At 34.5% G+C, this 17,279-nt stretch overlaps 3 protein-coding genes across 4 annotated transcripts; 2 read left to right on the forward strand and 1 right to left on the reverse strand.

Moving 5' to 3' along the window:
- The first annotated feature begins 519 nt into the window (after positions 1–519).
- LOC103830885 lies at positions 520–4,837 on the forward strand. Its single transcript, XM_009106707.3, has 6 exons — positions 520–2,470; positions 2,548–2,631; positions 2,727–2,903; positions 3,333–3,503; positions 3,588–3,800; positions 3,885–4,837. The coding sequence occupies exons 1-6, from the start codon at positions 2,383–2,385 to the stop codon at positions 4,616–4,618; spliced, it is 1,467 nt and encodes a 488-aa protein (XP_009104955.1). The 5' UTR covers positions 520–2,382; the 3' UTR covers positions 4,619–4,837.
- Positions 4,838–5,608: 771 nt separating this feature from the next.
- Positions 5,609–7,161, reverse strand: LOC103830886. The gene has a single exon (XM_033274665.1). The coding sequence runs from the start codon at positions 6,872–6,874 to the stop codon at positions 6,626–6,628; it is 249 nt and encodes an 82-aa protein (XP_033130556.1). The 5' UTR covers positions 6,875–7,161; the 3' UTR covers positions 5,609–6,625.
- A 6,972-nt stretch (positions 7,162–14,133) lies between these two features.
- Positions 14,134–16,730, forward strand: LOC103830889 (WAT1-related protein At1g70260). 2 transcript variants are annotated; one of them, XM_018652978.2, is made up of 7 exons: positions 14,134–14,507; positions 14,616–14,678; positions 15,177–15,293; positions 15,383–15,635; positions 15,732–15,890; positions 15,995–16,146; positions 16,248–16,730. In XM_018652978.2, the coding sequence occupies exons 1-7, from the start codon at positions 14,314–14,316 to the stop codon at positions 16,426–16,428; spliced, it is 1,119 nt and encodes a 372-aa protein (XP_018508494.1). In that variant the 5' UTR covers positions 14,134–14,313; the 3' UTR covers positions 16,429–16,730. The 2 variants fall into 2 exon arrangements, with proteins under 2 accessions (XP_018508494.1, XP_009104959.1); XM_009106711.3 differs by having other exon boundaries at positions 14,145–14,507; positions 15,380–15,635.
- Positions 16,731–17,279: the final 549 nt, after the last annotated feature.

Consider the following 17,279-nt stretch of genomic DNA (forward strand, 5'->3'; position numbering starts at 1 on the left):
AGTCGTAGAGAGGGTCCAACTAGTTCAAGTGTCCATGTGAGAGCCAACCAGAAAGAGTAATTGTTGTTTTGTAATTTCATGTCTCCTTCAAATTAGTCTTCGACTGTCGTCGTGGCTCGCATGATTGTTATCCCACCGCCATTTTTTGCCAACTCGATGGATAATAAGGTTTAGTCCATATATAGCTCAACTTGCTCACTTCCAGCCCATGACCATGAGGCTCTCAAGCCTTACTAAACTATCAACTCCCATTTCAAAAAAAAACTTGTTAGAATTTTGTTTCTTTTTGGATCAAATTTCGATTTTTTTGTTTTATAATTTAAATTATAAGGCAAAAAATAATCCAAAAAATCGCATTTATCGGATAAATATTTGTTTTTGGGTTTTTCATTCTTTTTCATCTTTTGCTTTTTTCACTCTATTAAGAAAATATTAAAAACCATGAAAAACAAAAGTCTCTTGCAAAAACTTATTTTCTCTAGTTAAAGTGAATTTTTATCAATAAAGATTAAGGGGGACCGTTGTCACCTTCTTTTGGCTTCTCTTTATTTTGCTTTTACATTATTCATCCACAAAAAAAAAAACAATTTTCCTTCAAGAAATATAATTTTTTATTTCTTTCTTTCTTGTTTTCAATTATGCTGGTTCTCTTACAAGCAAATGAACGACTTATCATCAAAATGTCGTTCAGCAAAAGCTTAAAAAGAAACGAACTGATTTGATTGATGGCATATATTGTTGGTGATCCTTTATCAAACAAATAACTTATTATCCGTAGCTATCCTTTTTCGTTGTTGTGTACCGCTCATGCCAACACCAACAATGAAAACAAAGTCATACAATGTATGAGACGATGTTAGTATATAAGACTGTACTAGGGGAGTCAAGAGCAAATGACTTGGGAGCTATGCAAAAAAAAAAGAGAAAAGAAACAAAAGAAACAAGTGAATGTTACAAATGAGTAGATTAAGGCAGCCCCTAAACAAAAAAAAAGGCAGCCGCGAAACAAGGATCATGGTGCGAGAATATATGCACGGTTTGACACTAGTCATGAGTCATGACTCGTAATGTACTTCATTTACTATTTTAATGTCCTCTTCTTCTCATGAACATAAAATAGAGAGTAACTGTAGAATAAAAGGGGCAATTAACTTCGTACATGTGAGTCTGTGACATAGTCTTAAAAGGATAGTAGTCGACACGAGGTTTTAAGCTACAGGATACTACGATTGCCAAGGTATTGGCGGTTCAGGGAGGCCACAGAGCAGAACGATAAATTTAAAATATTTCAAAGAAAATATTGTACTCCATATATAGTTATATACAAATAGGGACCTATACAAATTTATGTAAAGTGTTATAAAGTTTCTGCTATATTGCGCACGAAATGTTATGGCCACCGCTCTTTTTGAGGCTACTGGCTAGTGATTAGTAGTGGATTAAACATGATTAGCAGCAATGTATGATTAAATTGTTAAATAATTAGTAATTTACATCGTCATAGTATAGTATGTAATTAACATAAAATCTTACGGAAATGAGACTTTGTTGGATGCATTATGTTTTTTTTCTTTTATGCAACGGCTATAGGTTTAAGAATATTTTGAATTTCTGTGTCTGATTTTATTTTCCGTTACTAAAACTTTTTATTTATAAACGGTTTTGTTGTTTTCATTTAAAATAAACACACTTTGAATCATACAACATAACCAACTGGAACAAAAAACTTAAATATAATTTTGTCCTATTTTTAAACAAGATTACAGAAAGATCATAAGAAAGAAATATATGACTTATGTTCTTAAAACATAGTCTGCATAAAGATGAATAAAAGCTTCAAACCAAAAACTCATTTCTTAAAAAAAGAAGAATATAATCTTTCCCAACTTAAGGATTATTAAAAATATTTTTGTACTAACTCTTTGGTTGTAGAATATATTCCATAACACAAACTGGGAAAGTGATTCCATGCATAAAACAACTAATATAACCAGAATATACCTGGGAATATATTCTTCTAAACTCAAAAGGTTTAGTTTCTGTACTAGTAATTAACGGGACAGACAAGAAATTAAACTAATCACCAACCCACTAAAGAAATTAATTTAATTAGAAAAAAAAAAATAGAAAAAAAAAAGTAACAACGTTGATCGCATCACATGACCACTCTTTTTCTCTCAACCTTTCCCCTTCCTTTTCTCACTGTCTGTCTTCACTCTTCTGAACACAAACAAACTCTGCAAATCTAAAGAAGTCTCTCTGTTTCTTCTCTCTTTGATCGTAAAACCTGAACAACAGTCTATTCCCCTTCTCTCGCATTGTCCCCAGAAGACTCTGTATATGAAGTAGAGTTCTTCTTCTTCTTCTTCTTGAATCGAATCAATGGGTAGAGAAGTTCTGGTTGTGGGTATCCTCATTCTCCTCTGTTCTGAGTTTGTATCTTCAGCTCCTTCAGCTAACTCTCCAGCAAGTAAGTATACTTCATCTTCGATTCAAGTTCCCATCTTTACTTGCTGCTTTCGAATCTCACCCTTTTTTTTAACGCAGAGATTGTAAGTGGGTTCATCTCAAATCACGGCTCTTCACTCATGAAATGGCTGTGGTCACTCAAATCCACCTCCACCAAAACAAGTTCGTTCTTTTCACCTTTGTCCGATCATAAAGTCTTCACCTTTACTGTTTGTTTTTGTCCCAAGATTATGTTTTTTTTTTCTTGTTAAAAACAGCAATTGCAACGAGATCGATGGTGAAATTCGAGAATGGGTATTCAGTGGAGACAGTGTTCGACGGAAGCAAACTCGGTATCGAACCATATTCGATTGAGGTTCTGCCTAACGGCGAGCTGCTTATTCTTGATTCTGAGAACAGTAACATCTACAAGATCTCTTCCTCTCTTTCACTATGTAAGTAGTATCAGAATGTTCTGTGTTCAGTTGATGTTTGTTACATAATCACTATCCTTGAAGTTGAAGAGATTGTTGTTTGTCTTCACCTGAAACTGAATGCACATGGACGGTTTGTACAAAAGATGCTGCTTATTATGGAAATTACTATATTTTTTTTATGGACATTTGCTGTATCTTTGTCGTATCTGTCAGAGGGATGAGTATAGTTTAATAGTACAATCAAGACTTTTTCAAAGATGAGATCTAAACACAAAAGTGTTTTCCATCAGTTGCTCATGATGTAGTATTATGATATGGTAATCATGAAAAACAAAATCTTTAATTATTTTTCTGCATTTCAAGAACTCAACTGCTTTGCTGAATTATTGTGTTCTATTTAAGTTTTGTTCACATGGGAACAAACAAACTGTTGGTGACATTGTGCAGACAGCAGGCCGAGACTTGTTACTGGCTCCCCTGAAGGATATGCAGGTCATGTTGATGGGAGGCTACGTGACGCCAGGCTGAATCATCCCAAGGGACTTACTGTTGATGACAGAGGAAACATATATGTGGCTGACACAGTCAATAATGCTATACGGAAGATTAGTGAAGGAGGTAAACTCATTGCATCTTGTAAATTTGTAATCATAACTTCGTTTCATGGAAGGGTTTTGGTTGTAAACTAGTTGTATCTTGTAGGAGTTACAACAATAGCTGGGGGCAAAACCGCTAGAAATGGAGGGCATGTGGATGGACCAAGCGAAGATGCAAAGTTCTCAAATGATTTTGATGTTGTGTATCTTGGAAGCAGTTGTTCCCTGCTTGTTATTGACCGTGGAAACAAAGCCATCAGAGAGATTCAGCTTCATTTCGACGACTGTGCTTATCAGTATGGAAGCGGGTTCCCTCTTGGTAAAAACTTACAAACAATAACCAAATCAGTCTTCCATCTTTTTATTTGCTTTCTTTTATCTCTGAACTCTAAATGTGTTGCAGGGATTGCGGTTCTCGTAGCTGCAGGTTTCTTTGGTTACATGCTAGCTCTATTGCAGAGAAGAGTTGGTTCTATCGTCTATTCTCATGATCAAGAAACGTTTGAATCTGATCATGATCAAAAGCCATCCAGACCGTCTCTGATTCCAACAGGAGAGGAGCAGCAAGAGAAACAAGACGAAAGCTTCTTGGTATCCATGGGGAATCTCGCTTCAAATGCTTGGGTGTCTGTTATGGAGATCTTCAGAATAAAGCAGCCAGCAGCCACATACCAAACAAAGCAGTCTGCTGCTGCATTTAGCACAACAGCTCCATGGCCTATTCAAGAGAGTTTTGTGGTCAGAGACGAGGACGAGCCTCCTCCTGTTGAGCACAAGAACCAAACTCCAAGAAAGACCTATGCTTTTATGTCCAAAGACGCTGAGAAAATGCAGCAGCTGCGTCAGAGCCGGGCGTTCTACAGTAGCAGCTGGGAAGCTGAGTTCCCAAATCAGCAGCAGCAGAAGCAGCAGCAACATAGAAGGCACTACTCGTCGATCCCGCATACTTATTATGAGCAAAACAGTGAGCAGACTAATGAGATAGTCTTTGGGGCGGTCCAAGAACAGAGCAGCAAGCGTGCAGCTAAGCCTAAGGAGTCAGGAGAGCAGATTAATAACAATAATGATACTCAACAGAATCTTCACTACAGAGCTCATTCTGTTAGTTACCCATATGGATACTATCCATATACATGAAATGTCTTATGGTTCTGTGAGATTATCAGTCTTATTGAATAAGATTATGGAGGGAGATTATTACAAATTTTGGGTATAGGTTGTGTTTTAAAATTTATTGGGAGGGAGATTTGGAGTACTTAGATGCTCTTGTCTTGTAAGAGAAGTTGCAGACTTTGATTGTATTATATAAAAAAAAATGGTCTTTTTGAGAAAATGATTGTGTAATTTCATTTCGAATTGAAGATTCATCCTTCCCACATCTCCAAAGCTTATAAAAGTTAATTAAAGAAGAACACATGAAAAGGGAAGCAAGTCTATTCCAAATGGTTTTATTGGTTTAGTAGTTAGTACCTTGACGCAAACACTAACCATAACGTCATTTCTGTATAATAGTTTAATAGAACCAAGTTATCACTTATCAGATGCAAATGAGTGCAACCATGGCTGGTCCTACCTCTTTAGAGATCTAAAAGACATAAAACAATTTATGAAAATGCAGTGTTGTTACTGATATTCTATATATGAATTTATTTTTATTTTCACAATAGTTTCAAATTATATGTTTGTCAAAAACAGATAGTATTCCACAACTTTATTTTAGATAATTATACGTAGGGGTGGACGTTCGGGTTCAGATTGGGTATTTTGGATTTTTGAATATTTCGGTATAGAGGTAAAGAACCCGTTCGGATATCTCTACATTTTTGGTTAGGTTCAGATATTTTAAGTTTGGGTTCGGTTGTTCCGGATCGGGTTCAGATATATAGATTTTGAAGAAAAAAAATTAAATTCTCTATTGTTTAAATTTTTTTATTTAAAATATATACTTTTAATTTAATTAGTATCTAATTTTTAATAGATTAAATTATTAATAGGTTTGAAGATAAAACTTTAAAAATTAAAAAAAAACACTAATTTAGTTATTATTTTAAAATTTTGGGTGCAATTTTTGTTGATGTAAAAAACAAAAACTTGATATGTATTTTCAATGTGTAGCAAATGATTTTGTCCATAATTATATGTATATAATCTGATTTTGAGTCATGTGCAGAATCAATATAAATATTTGAATAAAATTATAGAAGTAAACTAGAAATATATGGTTAAGTATTCATATGTTCGGTTATTTTTGGATATCTATTCGGGTTCAAATATTACCCGTTTGGATTCGGATATTCAATCTTTCCTTATTCAATACCCGTTCGGATATTTTGCTACTTCATGGATTCAATTGTTGTCCATAATTCAAAAGCATTTGTGTAGGTAGAGACATGTTCAAAGAGAGATCGGTCAATATACTTACGGATTACTGCAACCGTCTTCATTTCGGGTTGGGTTCGGATACGGGTGCGGATACGCACACAATACTCACCCCTAGTTATATGAATTATTAGTGAGATGAATGTACTTGTTTAACTAAATAAATTTAGCAGATTTTTAGTAAAGCCCCGTTACATATTCAGTTTAAAATCAGGTTTAGGTCTTTTCAAAATCCTCCCTTATCCTATGGGAGAATGTGGCTATGTTCGTTTACCGGTTGCTGAGATATCTTTTATCAAACACACTATGTTATTCATTTTCTTATCGTGCAACTGACTGTGTATCATTAGTTTTTTATCGTTGAAAATTTTAACGAGAAGATTTTTGATATGCCACTGATCGTTGTAATTAGTAGCAAAGTGAAATGCATAACAATATTTGAACTCAAATTAAAATATATATGTAAACTAAAATGGCCTGTACAATTTTCTCCTAGAGTGGAATTGTGGAAACCATGGTCCATGTTATGCACGACTAACCTAGTCTTCTCTTATAGAAAGACTTTGAAATTGAATAAAACCAAGAATTTCACAAAGCATATTGTAAATTTTCAAATTGACTAAATATAAACTTATAGACAAACTTCTTACTGTTACATAAGTATAAACAAACTATATAAAATAAAGTAAAATATACGGCATAAAGCAAACTCCAAATGACAATCCATACACGGAAAATAAACTTGAAATACCATAGCTGTAATCTTCAAAAAGAGTTGGATAATGCTTTAAGGAGCCTAAGCTTCAACTTCAAGTAGACAATATAGTCAACGGTTTTCAATAAAAGTAGATTCGGGTGGTTGCATCTTTTCCCACCCGGTATCAGTATTTGGAGCTTCCTCACCTTTATCCGAATCAAACCGGATCCTGATCCAGACTCACGACCCTTTTTGTTGTTCTTCTTCTTGCCCATCGTCTGCTTCACCATCCTCTTGGAGCTCTTTGACTCCGCCATTGCCTCTTTGCTTAATGACAACACTTTAAAGATTTGTGATGCAAACGAACGTGTGGGTGGTCATATTTATATAGATTATATGCTTCTAAACCAATCAGAGTCTTTCAACCTTTTGGTTGTCATTTTATTTATCGTGAAATTATAGAATTTGTTGTTTTTAACATGACCCTTTACCTCCACACGCTCTACTGCTTGTCCTTTTTAATTGTGTGATTATAAAGCATTATCCATTGCAGAATATATTAATAATGTCGGTCGTTAAATTTGTATTTAATTGCACGGTTCAATTATTCCCCAAAACATCGAAAGATATATCATCACGTGCTGGATTCACTATTCCTTTTGTTCTGTGATAGATGATTTAAACAGCTGTCTAATCTTGTAATATATGGATCTATAATTTCCTTTAACCATGTTTATAAATTATATATCAAGATTATAAATAGACAATATTGTTCCCAAAAAGATTTTTTTCACTATCACAATGTTAGGGGTTTTAATTAAATGTGAGAAAGAGAGAAAATAATGATTTCCTTTTTACCCTCCCTTGCTTTGATATTTTGTTAAACTACTGAAGGAAAAAACCGGCATATAAAAATGTCATACTAAGAAGTAAAATGAGACCCTTGACAAAAAAAAAAGAAGTAAAATGAGACCATTTACACCATAAAAAAAAGTAAAATGAGACCGAAGATTTTACGTATATGATAGTGAAATTGATAAGGTAATTAATGCAAATGTGTGTTCCTCGATGTTGGGGGTGTTGTGTTGTTAAATGGTTTTTGGGCCGACACTATGCAATGTTTGTTAGTGCCAACTGGATGCTACGAATGTTTTTTGACAGCTTGGCTTTTGCAGCCATCGGTTCTCGATATTACGTTTAAATTATCGTTACAGATATACAAGAGTAGTACTATACTACTACATTAGTTACAAAAAGTCTATAAGAATTACTGCTCAACAAAAATACAAAAAACGTTAGTTTCAGTTTTACATATGTTTATATCATGTAAATAACCACAAGACTGTTAAATAAAATATACCACCGTTTTAATAAACTTCTAAAATAATGAACTTACAACATACACATATATAACTAACCTTAAGTTTCAAAATTTAAATCTAAATATCTATAACATCTTGTAGATTTTCTTCGTCGTTTTACAATGAGATCATCATTGTTATATCGATCCGTTTATTCAATCCGTTTTTCACCACATATATTTATTAAAACATGATATGAACACGAAATGGACCACTCTATGATTCACATGCATTTCTATGTGATAATGATAAACGATGATTAATGAAGGATACTCAAGTGGGCTTTAGCTTCGAGCTTAGGGTTTTGACAGCCCTGACCAGATGGCTATACGCAAGTGACCACTGACAATCGGGTTTCCTGCTATAACACACTTCGAAAAATTGACGTGGCTGACCTGCCACACAGGTCCCATCCCTAGACCCATAGCTTCTACCATCATTTCTCACCACCCGATCGTTGCCCATAAGCATCATTTCCACTGCAAGTGCATGGTTATGTAATACACAATTTATGTTTTTAGATGATCATATAGAGATTATTCATGGAAGTAGAATGCACCGCAGTCTACGGAAACAGGTCCCTACTGTTATATGTTTCTCTCTATTGGGGGGTTTTTGGTTAATTTGGCGGGATCCCGGAACAATTATTGAGAGCACATTTTTCTTCTTTAGTTATAAACCATTGTAATTCGGAAATGATTTTATCAAATTTACAGAAATAGCTATTCACTACAGTTAAGTTATTTTTTAAAATTGATTTGACGTTGTGTGCGCTATTAATTTAGAGACTAAAAAAACAAAAACAAAACAAAAGAACTTCAAAAATTTATCTCCACTCAATATTTTATATCAAAAAGTATGAGAAACTAGTTTTCCAATCTACAGAGACTTGTTTTGATATAATGAGTTTTGGAGCCACGAAAACTAATAAAACCGTGTCTTATGTGTGTCAAATAAGAGACGTTCTTGTGCATTATTCGCGGGCTCTGGCGGCTCGCGATTAATGCGTTTTTTAATTAATATTTTTTTTAGACAAAACATAAAAAAAAAAAAAAAATTTAAGAAATTCTTTAATGAGTTTGTGGGATAAAAATGGCCTTAGTAATAGTATGTCAATGGGTTTCTAATGATAAAAATAGTAAAAAAAAAAAAAATTAAGTGGAGAAGAGAGAACAATAAATCACTTGAATCGATTTTTTTTATAAAAGTACTCTTACAAGACAAAGGAGAAACAATTCTAGAAGTGTAACTCTAACAGTGGTAGAATTATTTTATATTTATTGAGAAATACACACGGTTTTCATTGATGCGGGTGCTCTAAGAACATAATTAATAATAAGTTTTTAGGATGAAAATCTTAACGGAATATAAAAAACCGTCTTTTAATTTTTAATAAAAAAACTAAGAACCAACTTTTAAAATCAGATACCGGGGTTTCAGACCCAGCTTTCAACAATTCTGACGTGTAAAATCGTACATCAAACTGAAACACACAGAAATATATCGTCTGTACACCACTGTCCGAGAGTGGGTTTCGTACGTAGTTCTGCGAGCATGATACTCCAATGTTTACGGTTCGATGTTCGAATAGTCTGCGCCGATTGACCATAACCACACACAAAAATATCTCAAGGGATCCATCGATATTATATATTGTTGAGATTCAATATATAAATGCAGCGCATGCATTTCCCAATTAATCGAGTCATAGATGTAAATTATTAATACATAGATAATCCAGAGGCACATGTTGTGTTTATTTCGTGAATATCAAAGTCTACGATCGCAACAACGCTCTGTAAACCAAATTAATATGGCTCAAATATATATACACATGTATCTGAAAGATTGAAAATGATGATGTGATTTTTTGGGGGGATCGGATCTTTAATCCTACATGTGCTTTACCAAAAACGTTAACATGATTAAGTTCTCACAATGATTAAAATCATTTTTGACAGCTTCAGTTCTCATTTAGCCCATACCAATATATACATCTGCCAGCACTACAATTGTATAACCATCATTTGGTTAAGAGACGCGACTAGCTATATATAGTATATTAATGAATAGATGATGATGCTCATGTGTTTGGTGCAAACGTTTAATTGGTTGGTTGGATCAACCAAAATTGACTCAGTATATATTGATATGTGCATGCAGCCCATACTCTCACGTGTTTTGGCCAGCTCAGTGTCCGCCGTTTCAGTTTATACTTGTAGATATAGTTGAGCTGTTTAAAAGAAAACCAAGAAACATTTAGGTTCTGAACTGTTTCCATGGTTTTTATCCTTTTTTATCATAGGATCAATTTAGATAGGTCAAGCAATGTGTTAATACAGCTTATAGAACCTAACAATTATATTTACACACTCTAAGAAAAAAAAAACATCCATTTTTGGATTTTACGTTTACACTTTACCATTTACAATTATATATGAAGACTGAACATATTCATGTTTAAAATATAATATAATTTCTTCTTGATTTTTTTTGGGTTTTTAGAGAATTATATGAAAAGAAAATTGCGTATATGTAATTTTTTAGCTAGGGCTTATAAAAATGTATAGCAAAACATTACAAAGAACTAGAACATTTTGTCTAGTACTCTATTTAGGTGGCGTGACCAGATGCAGAGAAGATCAATTGGCAAAAACACAAGCGCGATTTTAGTTCCATCTGGATGGACAACCTAAAATATGAACCTGTTACGGGCTGTAGGTTGGGTCAAAGAATTGCACATACGGTCCATTGCTTGAAACCCAAGTTATTATATACGGATGCCAGAAAAAAGGTAACACATCTTATACATTTGAATTACAAAACTCTAAGTGGAAACAGGCTTTGCCCCCATTGATGCTCACCACTTCTTTATTAATTGACCATATACAAAGATAAGGTCGAGCTCCCCTCCCCTTTTCTCTCTCGAGTCGAAGCCTTCAGATCTGAGCGCGTGTTGGTGTCAAGACGCCGCGGTCTTCCAGTTCTCCGGTTAGGTGAGCTCTGGAGGTTCTTTTATTCAGGGACGCATGCAGGGGAATGGCTTCGCTGTGTAGCGGTGCCTCTCTTCTGGTTACGGCCTGTGGTTTACCGAGTTGCTTCATAGCCGAGCGGTCGTCTATGGCTGTCTTGGTTCAAGCTACTTCGGCCACCCTCCTCTCCTTTTGTCTCTGCTGCGATTAGTTGTTCACAGACCACCTTCGCGGAAGTGGCGTCCTTCGGCTTGGTGCTTGCTTGTGGGTTTCATTGTTTATTTGGTTCTCGTTGTCAACGAGACCATCTCTTCTTTGTTCTGTTGTGGTCCGTTTCTTGGTTCTCAAGAGCGGCTGTAGGCGTGGTGCTTTGTTAGCCGTGTTGTCTCCTGCTTCTGGGTGCCTTGGTGACTCCTACTTTGTTGACAGCTCATCCCGGTGTTTCCTCTGGTGCTTATCAGCACTGGCGAACCGAGGTAGAGAACAATAGGTGCACTTGCCCCCATAATAATTTAAAATTTTAGTATATTTCTTAACAAAATGGATGTCTACACTTATAATCAAATGTAAGTTTACACCTATTCTAGCATTTATGCACCCACTGAAAAAAAATCTTTAGATTCACCCATGCTTATCAGTGGAGGCAGAGTTTGTTTTCTAACCATCTTATGCAGGTTCTCGAGCTTCGGCGGACAATGGTTAGCGACTTTCACAAACCCGTCTTGGTAAGTCTCGAGCTTCATTGAAAGCTTCAGATGCAGCGGTGATGAGAAAGTGGAGATTTCGGTCTTCTGCCCCGATTAACCAGAACAGCCAACCACACGGATGTCGGGTCCGGGGATATGCAAGCGACTCAGCCGTGTATCCTTTTTCGTGTTGGGTCCGGAGAAGCGAAGTAACCCATCTGTATATCATTCGGAAGTGTAGCAGAGTAGTCTTAGTCGTATGATTTTATTCGATTCATCGTTTGTATTCCAAAGTTTAATGCCCTTTTTGGGAAGATTTATAAAATTGTAAATAATTTTTTTAAAGAAAAAAAAAGATAAGGTCGAGATTGATTGAACACAGAACATCTGCAGTTTATATACTATAATTTAAACATACAAGGTTAGTCATGATTAAAATTACAGTGACATCATTCGAACCTCAATCCCCTAAGCCCTGACAGTAGAATAACTTCCAACCATTTTCATTATTTGTGGTTGGTTGTTGAACAACAAAAGCATTAGAAAAAACCAAAGATATGGGGGTATAAAGATTTCTTCTCTTATGAGATTGGACGAGGAAATGCCAAAGCGAAGGCTGACTCACTCTCCTTTAAAATTGTTTGTCCCTGCTACACTCTAAGATCATCTCCAACCCATTTCTATTTGTATCTATATATATTTTTTTTTTAAATAGAGAAATGCTATATAAAAGTGAAATTACTTCAATGTATGCTTCTATAAGACCATTTTCAACGTATCTCTATTTTCATTTCTATATTTTCTTCTAAAATTGAAAAACTTTATTATAAAGGTGAAATTGTTCCAATACCACAATGAAGAACCATATTCATAATTATATTAAACAAAAAATAAACATATTTTCGTAATTACTTAACCAAAAATATTTCCAATAAAACATTCAATAGAATAACTTGTTTATTCTGATGATATATTAACTGATTTCATTCTTTTCATGGCTGAACAAATTATAATATATTATTTTATAAATATTTTTATCATTTAAAATGTATGGTCACTCAATTTGATCCAATGGTCAGAGTTTAGAACCCATTTTAAAACTAATTCAGATCTAAGAACAAGTCCATTTGTGGGTTTTAACAAGTATCTCATTAATTAAGAAAAAAATAGAGAAAAAAAGGAAAATTAGAGAAAGATGAAGAGAAAAGTTATCTGGACACATACCGTAAGAATCTATGAAGATAGTTTAGAGACAAGCGTCAATATTGAGTTAAGCATTTAAAAAAAAATCAATTTTAGTTAAAAAATACAAGTTGTATTATAATATTATTATTTGTTTGCAGAGATTCATTTTTAAGAAACTAACCGATAAGAGTGCTATAAGAATTAAGATTTTACGTATTAACTGGGAATGATATTACAGCGAATTCGATGAAAAATTTCCAATTATGTATGTGTATCCGAAGTTGTATGATTCAAATCAGTTAATTATTGTTGTTTCAGTATTGGTATATAGTCTAAATATAAATAAGCATCATCAGAAACTCACCGGCTAGCGTCAGACTTAATGTTTATGAATTTTTGTTGAATGAATCTGAACTGAATCCACTAACCTTACAATATCAAATACTTGGACTGTAATGGAAGGTTGGCGAAAATGAAACCTTTCTTCAATTCTTTCTGATAAAAATATCGGGTCATCAGTTTTATCATTATTCAATTTGGACCCCATCATCTTTTTATTTTTCGTCTGTGGGTCCTTAATCAACCGCAGCCAGGAGTAGACAAATAGCCTGGCCTACTGTATAAATTAATATGCTGATTGTAAACTTACAAGATTTTACGCTGCTTATGTCAGCCAAATGCCTTGTCGTTTTGTTTTGTTTTGGCCCTTGCAATACTAGTTCTTCAGTGATATTTTGAACGATTGAAGTTTTTATCTTTGTTAGCAGAAGTTATGGTAGTATGTAATCGTAATGGAAATGTGTGAACCATTGTTACTCGCTATATCACTTACTATTTGCTAGCTTAGATATATCATTTGTTCTTCGTAATAATTATGAATTTAATCAATATATTTTATGAAACAACACTGAATCAGTTAATATCCCCCTTCATTATATTGCTCAAACTAAAATTCCCTCATTACATGGGAGAATGGGTGCCTTATATCAATTACATTTACCAATCTAAGTCGATAAAGGTATGTCTAAACACAGGGTGCTATAGAAAGTCTGATCATATATTAGGAGAATCCACGTAGGTTACAAGTTTATCATGATCTCTTAATACGTTGTGAGACAAAACGCGACGTAACTACATAAATAAAATGATCTTCAGATACAGCATCACACTATTTGGATTTATGTTTAAACACATGCCAGGAAATAAAAAATGAAAAAGAATGTGACTTAAGCATCTCACCTTTAGTGCAACGGTGGAGTCACTACTCGTGTAGCTTCATCACGCTAAAAGTAGCTTCACCTCTTCGTGAAAGGTTATTTCTGAAAAATAGATAATGATAAATATTAAAAAGAAATGTATGACAATTCCTCTCCCTTTATAAATGATAGAGAAATGAAACCAATAATTCGGTATCCTCTCCAATAGCATTGAAGATCTTCTTCACCTCTCTTTCTCTCTCTCCCTCTCTCTCTCCAAATCTATCTATATTTGCCGAGATTCTTGGAGCTAGTAAACACCGTGCCGTTTAAAAAAAAAGTCCAGAAGGAGAGAGATGAAAGTGAAGGTTGGAGAGTTTGTGCCGTTTGTGGCAATGGTGATAATGGAGGCATGCACGATTGCTCTTACGATAATGGCCAAGACGGCACTAACGGGAGGGATGAGTCCTTTTGTTTTCGTTGTTTACACAAACGCTTTGGGATCTATTCTTCTTCTTCCCTTTTCTTTCTTCTTCCATAGAAAGGACAGGTCGATCTATGTGATCTTATATATTTTATAACAAAACATAATATGTCTTTAATAATCACTTAATACATTTTCAGTTATTTATTTATATATTTTATGATATTCTTGCAGAACTAAAGAATCTATCTTTTCTTGGCCACTCTTCGTTCGTGTTTTCTTTCTAGGTTTCACCGGGTAAGTTGATCTCTCTTTATTATTGAATGTTTTCTTATAATTCTAGATTTTGGGAGCCAGGCTTTTCCCCCCAATATTTTCTTTTGCAATAACACTAATACGAGGTCCGTGTTGCGAAACCCCATTACGTATCAACAACCAAATAGTTTTGATGAATATTATATTATCATATGACTTGACCAAAAAAAAAAAAAAATTATATTATCATATGACAAAACTGCGTGGCGTTTACTCACTTATAATATAAACAACTAGGCCTTGAGATATTTTAGTATTTTTGAACATCGTGAGTTTCTTTGTGAGCGGCATACATCGCACACCACGTTTTCTTTGTGTAATTAATATATATTTTTTAAAAATTGTATGACGACGTGTCTACTTATTTTGCCTTCTTGCTAGCTAGCACACACGTACTTGCATGCATTTTAACGTACTTAAAATGTTATTCATGCATTTACACATACACTGACTGTATTGAAATATTTTAAACATGTGAAGGATATTTCTGTTCCAAAATTTGGCATTTGTGGGACTAAGCTTCAGCTCACCCATAGTAGTATGTGCAATGGGATTACTCATTCCTTCATTCTCCTTCTTGCTCAATCTTATCCTCGGGTAAGCCATCTATAATCACCATTTCACAATCTGCATATAATTAGATGTAGTGTTTAAATATTATAGCTATATGCATGCTTATTTAGAAGGAGCAAGTTGGATTGGAGAAACACGAGCACGAGGGCTAGAGTTATGGGAACAATAATCTCATTAAGCGGAGCATTCAGTGAAGAATTGTACAAAGGTCCTTTTATAAGACCAGCTTCGTCTGCTTTCCCTACTCGTCTTCTAAAATCAATCCCTAAACTATTGGTCTACTACAACATCCCTGATAATTGGTTCCTCGGCTGTATCTTTCTGGCGGCCGCTGTTTTTTCTGTCTCCCTATTCAATGTTATTCAGGTATATTCAACAACAATATGAACCATCAGTAATACTGAAACCATCTTAATGCATGTTATTCAATTTTGAGATTAATTTTTCTTTAATCTTTGGCAGACAGGGACGGTCAAAAAGTATCCACACGTAATGAAAGTGGCTTCGTTTTACAGCATAGTCGGGACGATCCAATGCCTAATATTCTCGTTGTTTATGGAAAGAGACCTAAGTGCATGGAAGATCGAGCCTAACTACGATCTTTGCCTCATTATTGCCACGGTAATTAATTTACTGTCTTTTAAGATAAACAGTTTTTAAACAAAAAAAAAAGAAGAAGTGAATCATATAGTTTACGAACCTTTCATGATGTGTAATAAAAATAGGGAATTTTCGGAAGTGTAATACGGACAAGCGTACAAGTAAAGTGTACCCAAATGAAAGGACCATATTACGTGCCATTATTCAAACCCTTTGGCATATTTTGGGCAACACTCTTTGGTACCAGCTTCTTCGTCAACAGTCTTCACTACGGCAGGTCCGTTAACAGATTCATTAATAATCGTAATTATTTATTAGCATATTGTATTACCTAGCATGAGTGTTGATCACTATTATATGATTGGTGTTTGAGTGCAGTGTATTAGGAGCAGTCATAGGTGGCGTTGGATATTACACAGTTTCTTGGGGACAATTGAGGGAAACCGAAGAAAAACAAAATTCAAAAGATGAAAGAAAACCCATCAAAACTATTCATCATCACGAAGATGATGAATACAAAATTCCATTGCTTATTAATCAGGAAGAAAGTCCTGTGTGAATTGTGTATTATTCGTTTTTTCTTGAGAAGAAAAGGAGGGTCGTTTAAATATTTTCTTGTCCTCTTTTTTTCTATGTGGCGTAAGTAAGAAGAAATGCGTGTGAGAGTGTGTTTATTATATAAGTCGTCAGTGTCAATGGGAGACTGCTGAAGTAGGCTTTTTGGTCCGAAACGCAAAAACCCCAATGTATATACACGTATTTGGATATGTAGACTGTAGAGCACTCTATTATGCTTTTACGTAATGAATAATTTCCGAAATGATCGATTGTATTCCGGATATTTTATATGTTATATACATTTGTACAAGTTGTTTGATGCGACCAATTAAATATGTAAAATTCAAAAAATTTAAATTAAACTATAAACATTTTTTTGTAAAAATATTAGTTAACTTTTTGGTCACTGAATTAAATAGATTTTCACATATGGAAATAACTCAAGAGATAAAAATAGTGGTAAAGCCCATACGAGTTTAGATGAAATAAGGTTCTCGATTTGATACATATGGGCCTAATACGAAGTTGTAGTAAAGCCCCATACGAGTGTCTTTGATTTGGTGAAGGTTCGCCACTCACTAGCGCCTAGGGGAATAGTATGGTTTACATTATAAGAGCATGTTTATCCGAGGAGCATATTGGCAGGATGATTCCTGCAAGTTTTCACATCCACGATGAGCTCGCCTGGCTACAAATGAAGTCCGCACTGTACTCTAAAAAATCGGGATACGCCATTGCAAAAATAACCACCTCGCTTGAAGATGTGACTGAGTTTAACTGAAAAACTTGTATATGGCAAGTCAACACATCTCTAAAACTCAAACATTTCTTATGGAAGGCAAATGCTGGAGC

Source organism: Brassica rapa, chromosome A07 (assembly GCF_000309985.2).
Source record: "Brassica rapa cultivar Chiifu-401-42 chromosome A07, CAAS_Brap_v3.01, whole genome shotgun sequence".
NCBI classification, from domain to species: Eukaryota; Viridiplantae; Streptophyta; class Magnoliopsida; order Brassicales; family Brassicaceae; genus Brassica; species Brassica rapa.

Bases quoted from the DNA above. Each gene is read 5' to 3' on its own strand.
- LOC103830885 (XM_009106707.3), top strand. From the start codon at position 2,383: ATGGGTAGAGAAGTTCTGGTTGTGGGTATCCTCATTCTCCTCTGTTCT. The intron at 2,471-2,547 runs GTAAGTATACTT...TTTTTAACGCAG, and splicing joins TTCAGCTAACTCTCCAGCAA to AGATTGTAAGTGGGTTCATC. The intron at 2,904-3,332 runs GTAAGTAGTATC...GACATTGTGCAG, and splicing joins CTCTTCCTCTCTTTCACTAT to ACAGCAGGCCGAGACTTGTT.
- LOC103830889 (XM_009106711.3), top strand. From the start codon at position 14,314: ATGAAAGTGAAGGTTGGAGAGTTTGTGCCGTTTGTGGCAATGGTGATA. The intron at 14,679-15,176 runs GTAAGTTGATCT...AAACATGTGAAG, and splicing joins TTCTTTCTAGGTTTCACCGG to GATATTTCTGTTCCAAAATT. The intron at 16,147-16,247 runs GTCCGTTAACAG...GTTTGAGTGCAG, and splicing joins AACAGTCTTCACTACGGCAG to TGTATTAGGAGCAGTCATAG.
- LOC103830886 (XM_033274665.1), bottom strand. From the start codon at position 6,874: ATGGCGGAGTCAAAGAGCTCCAAGAGGATGGTGAAGCAGACGATGGGC.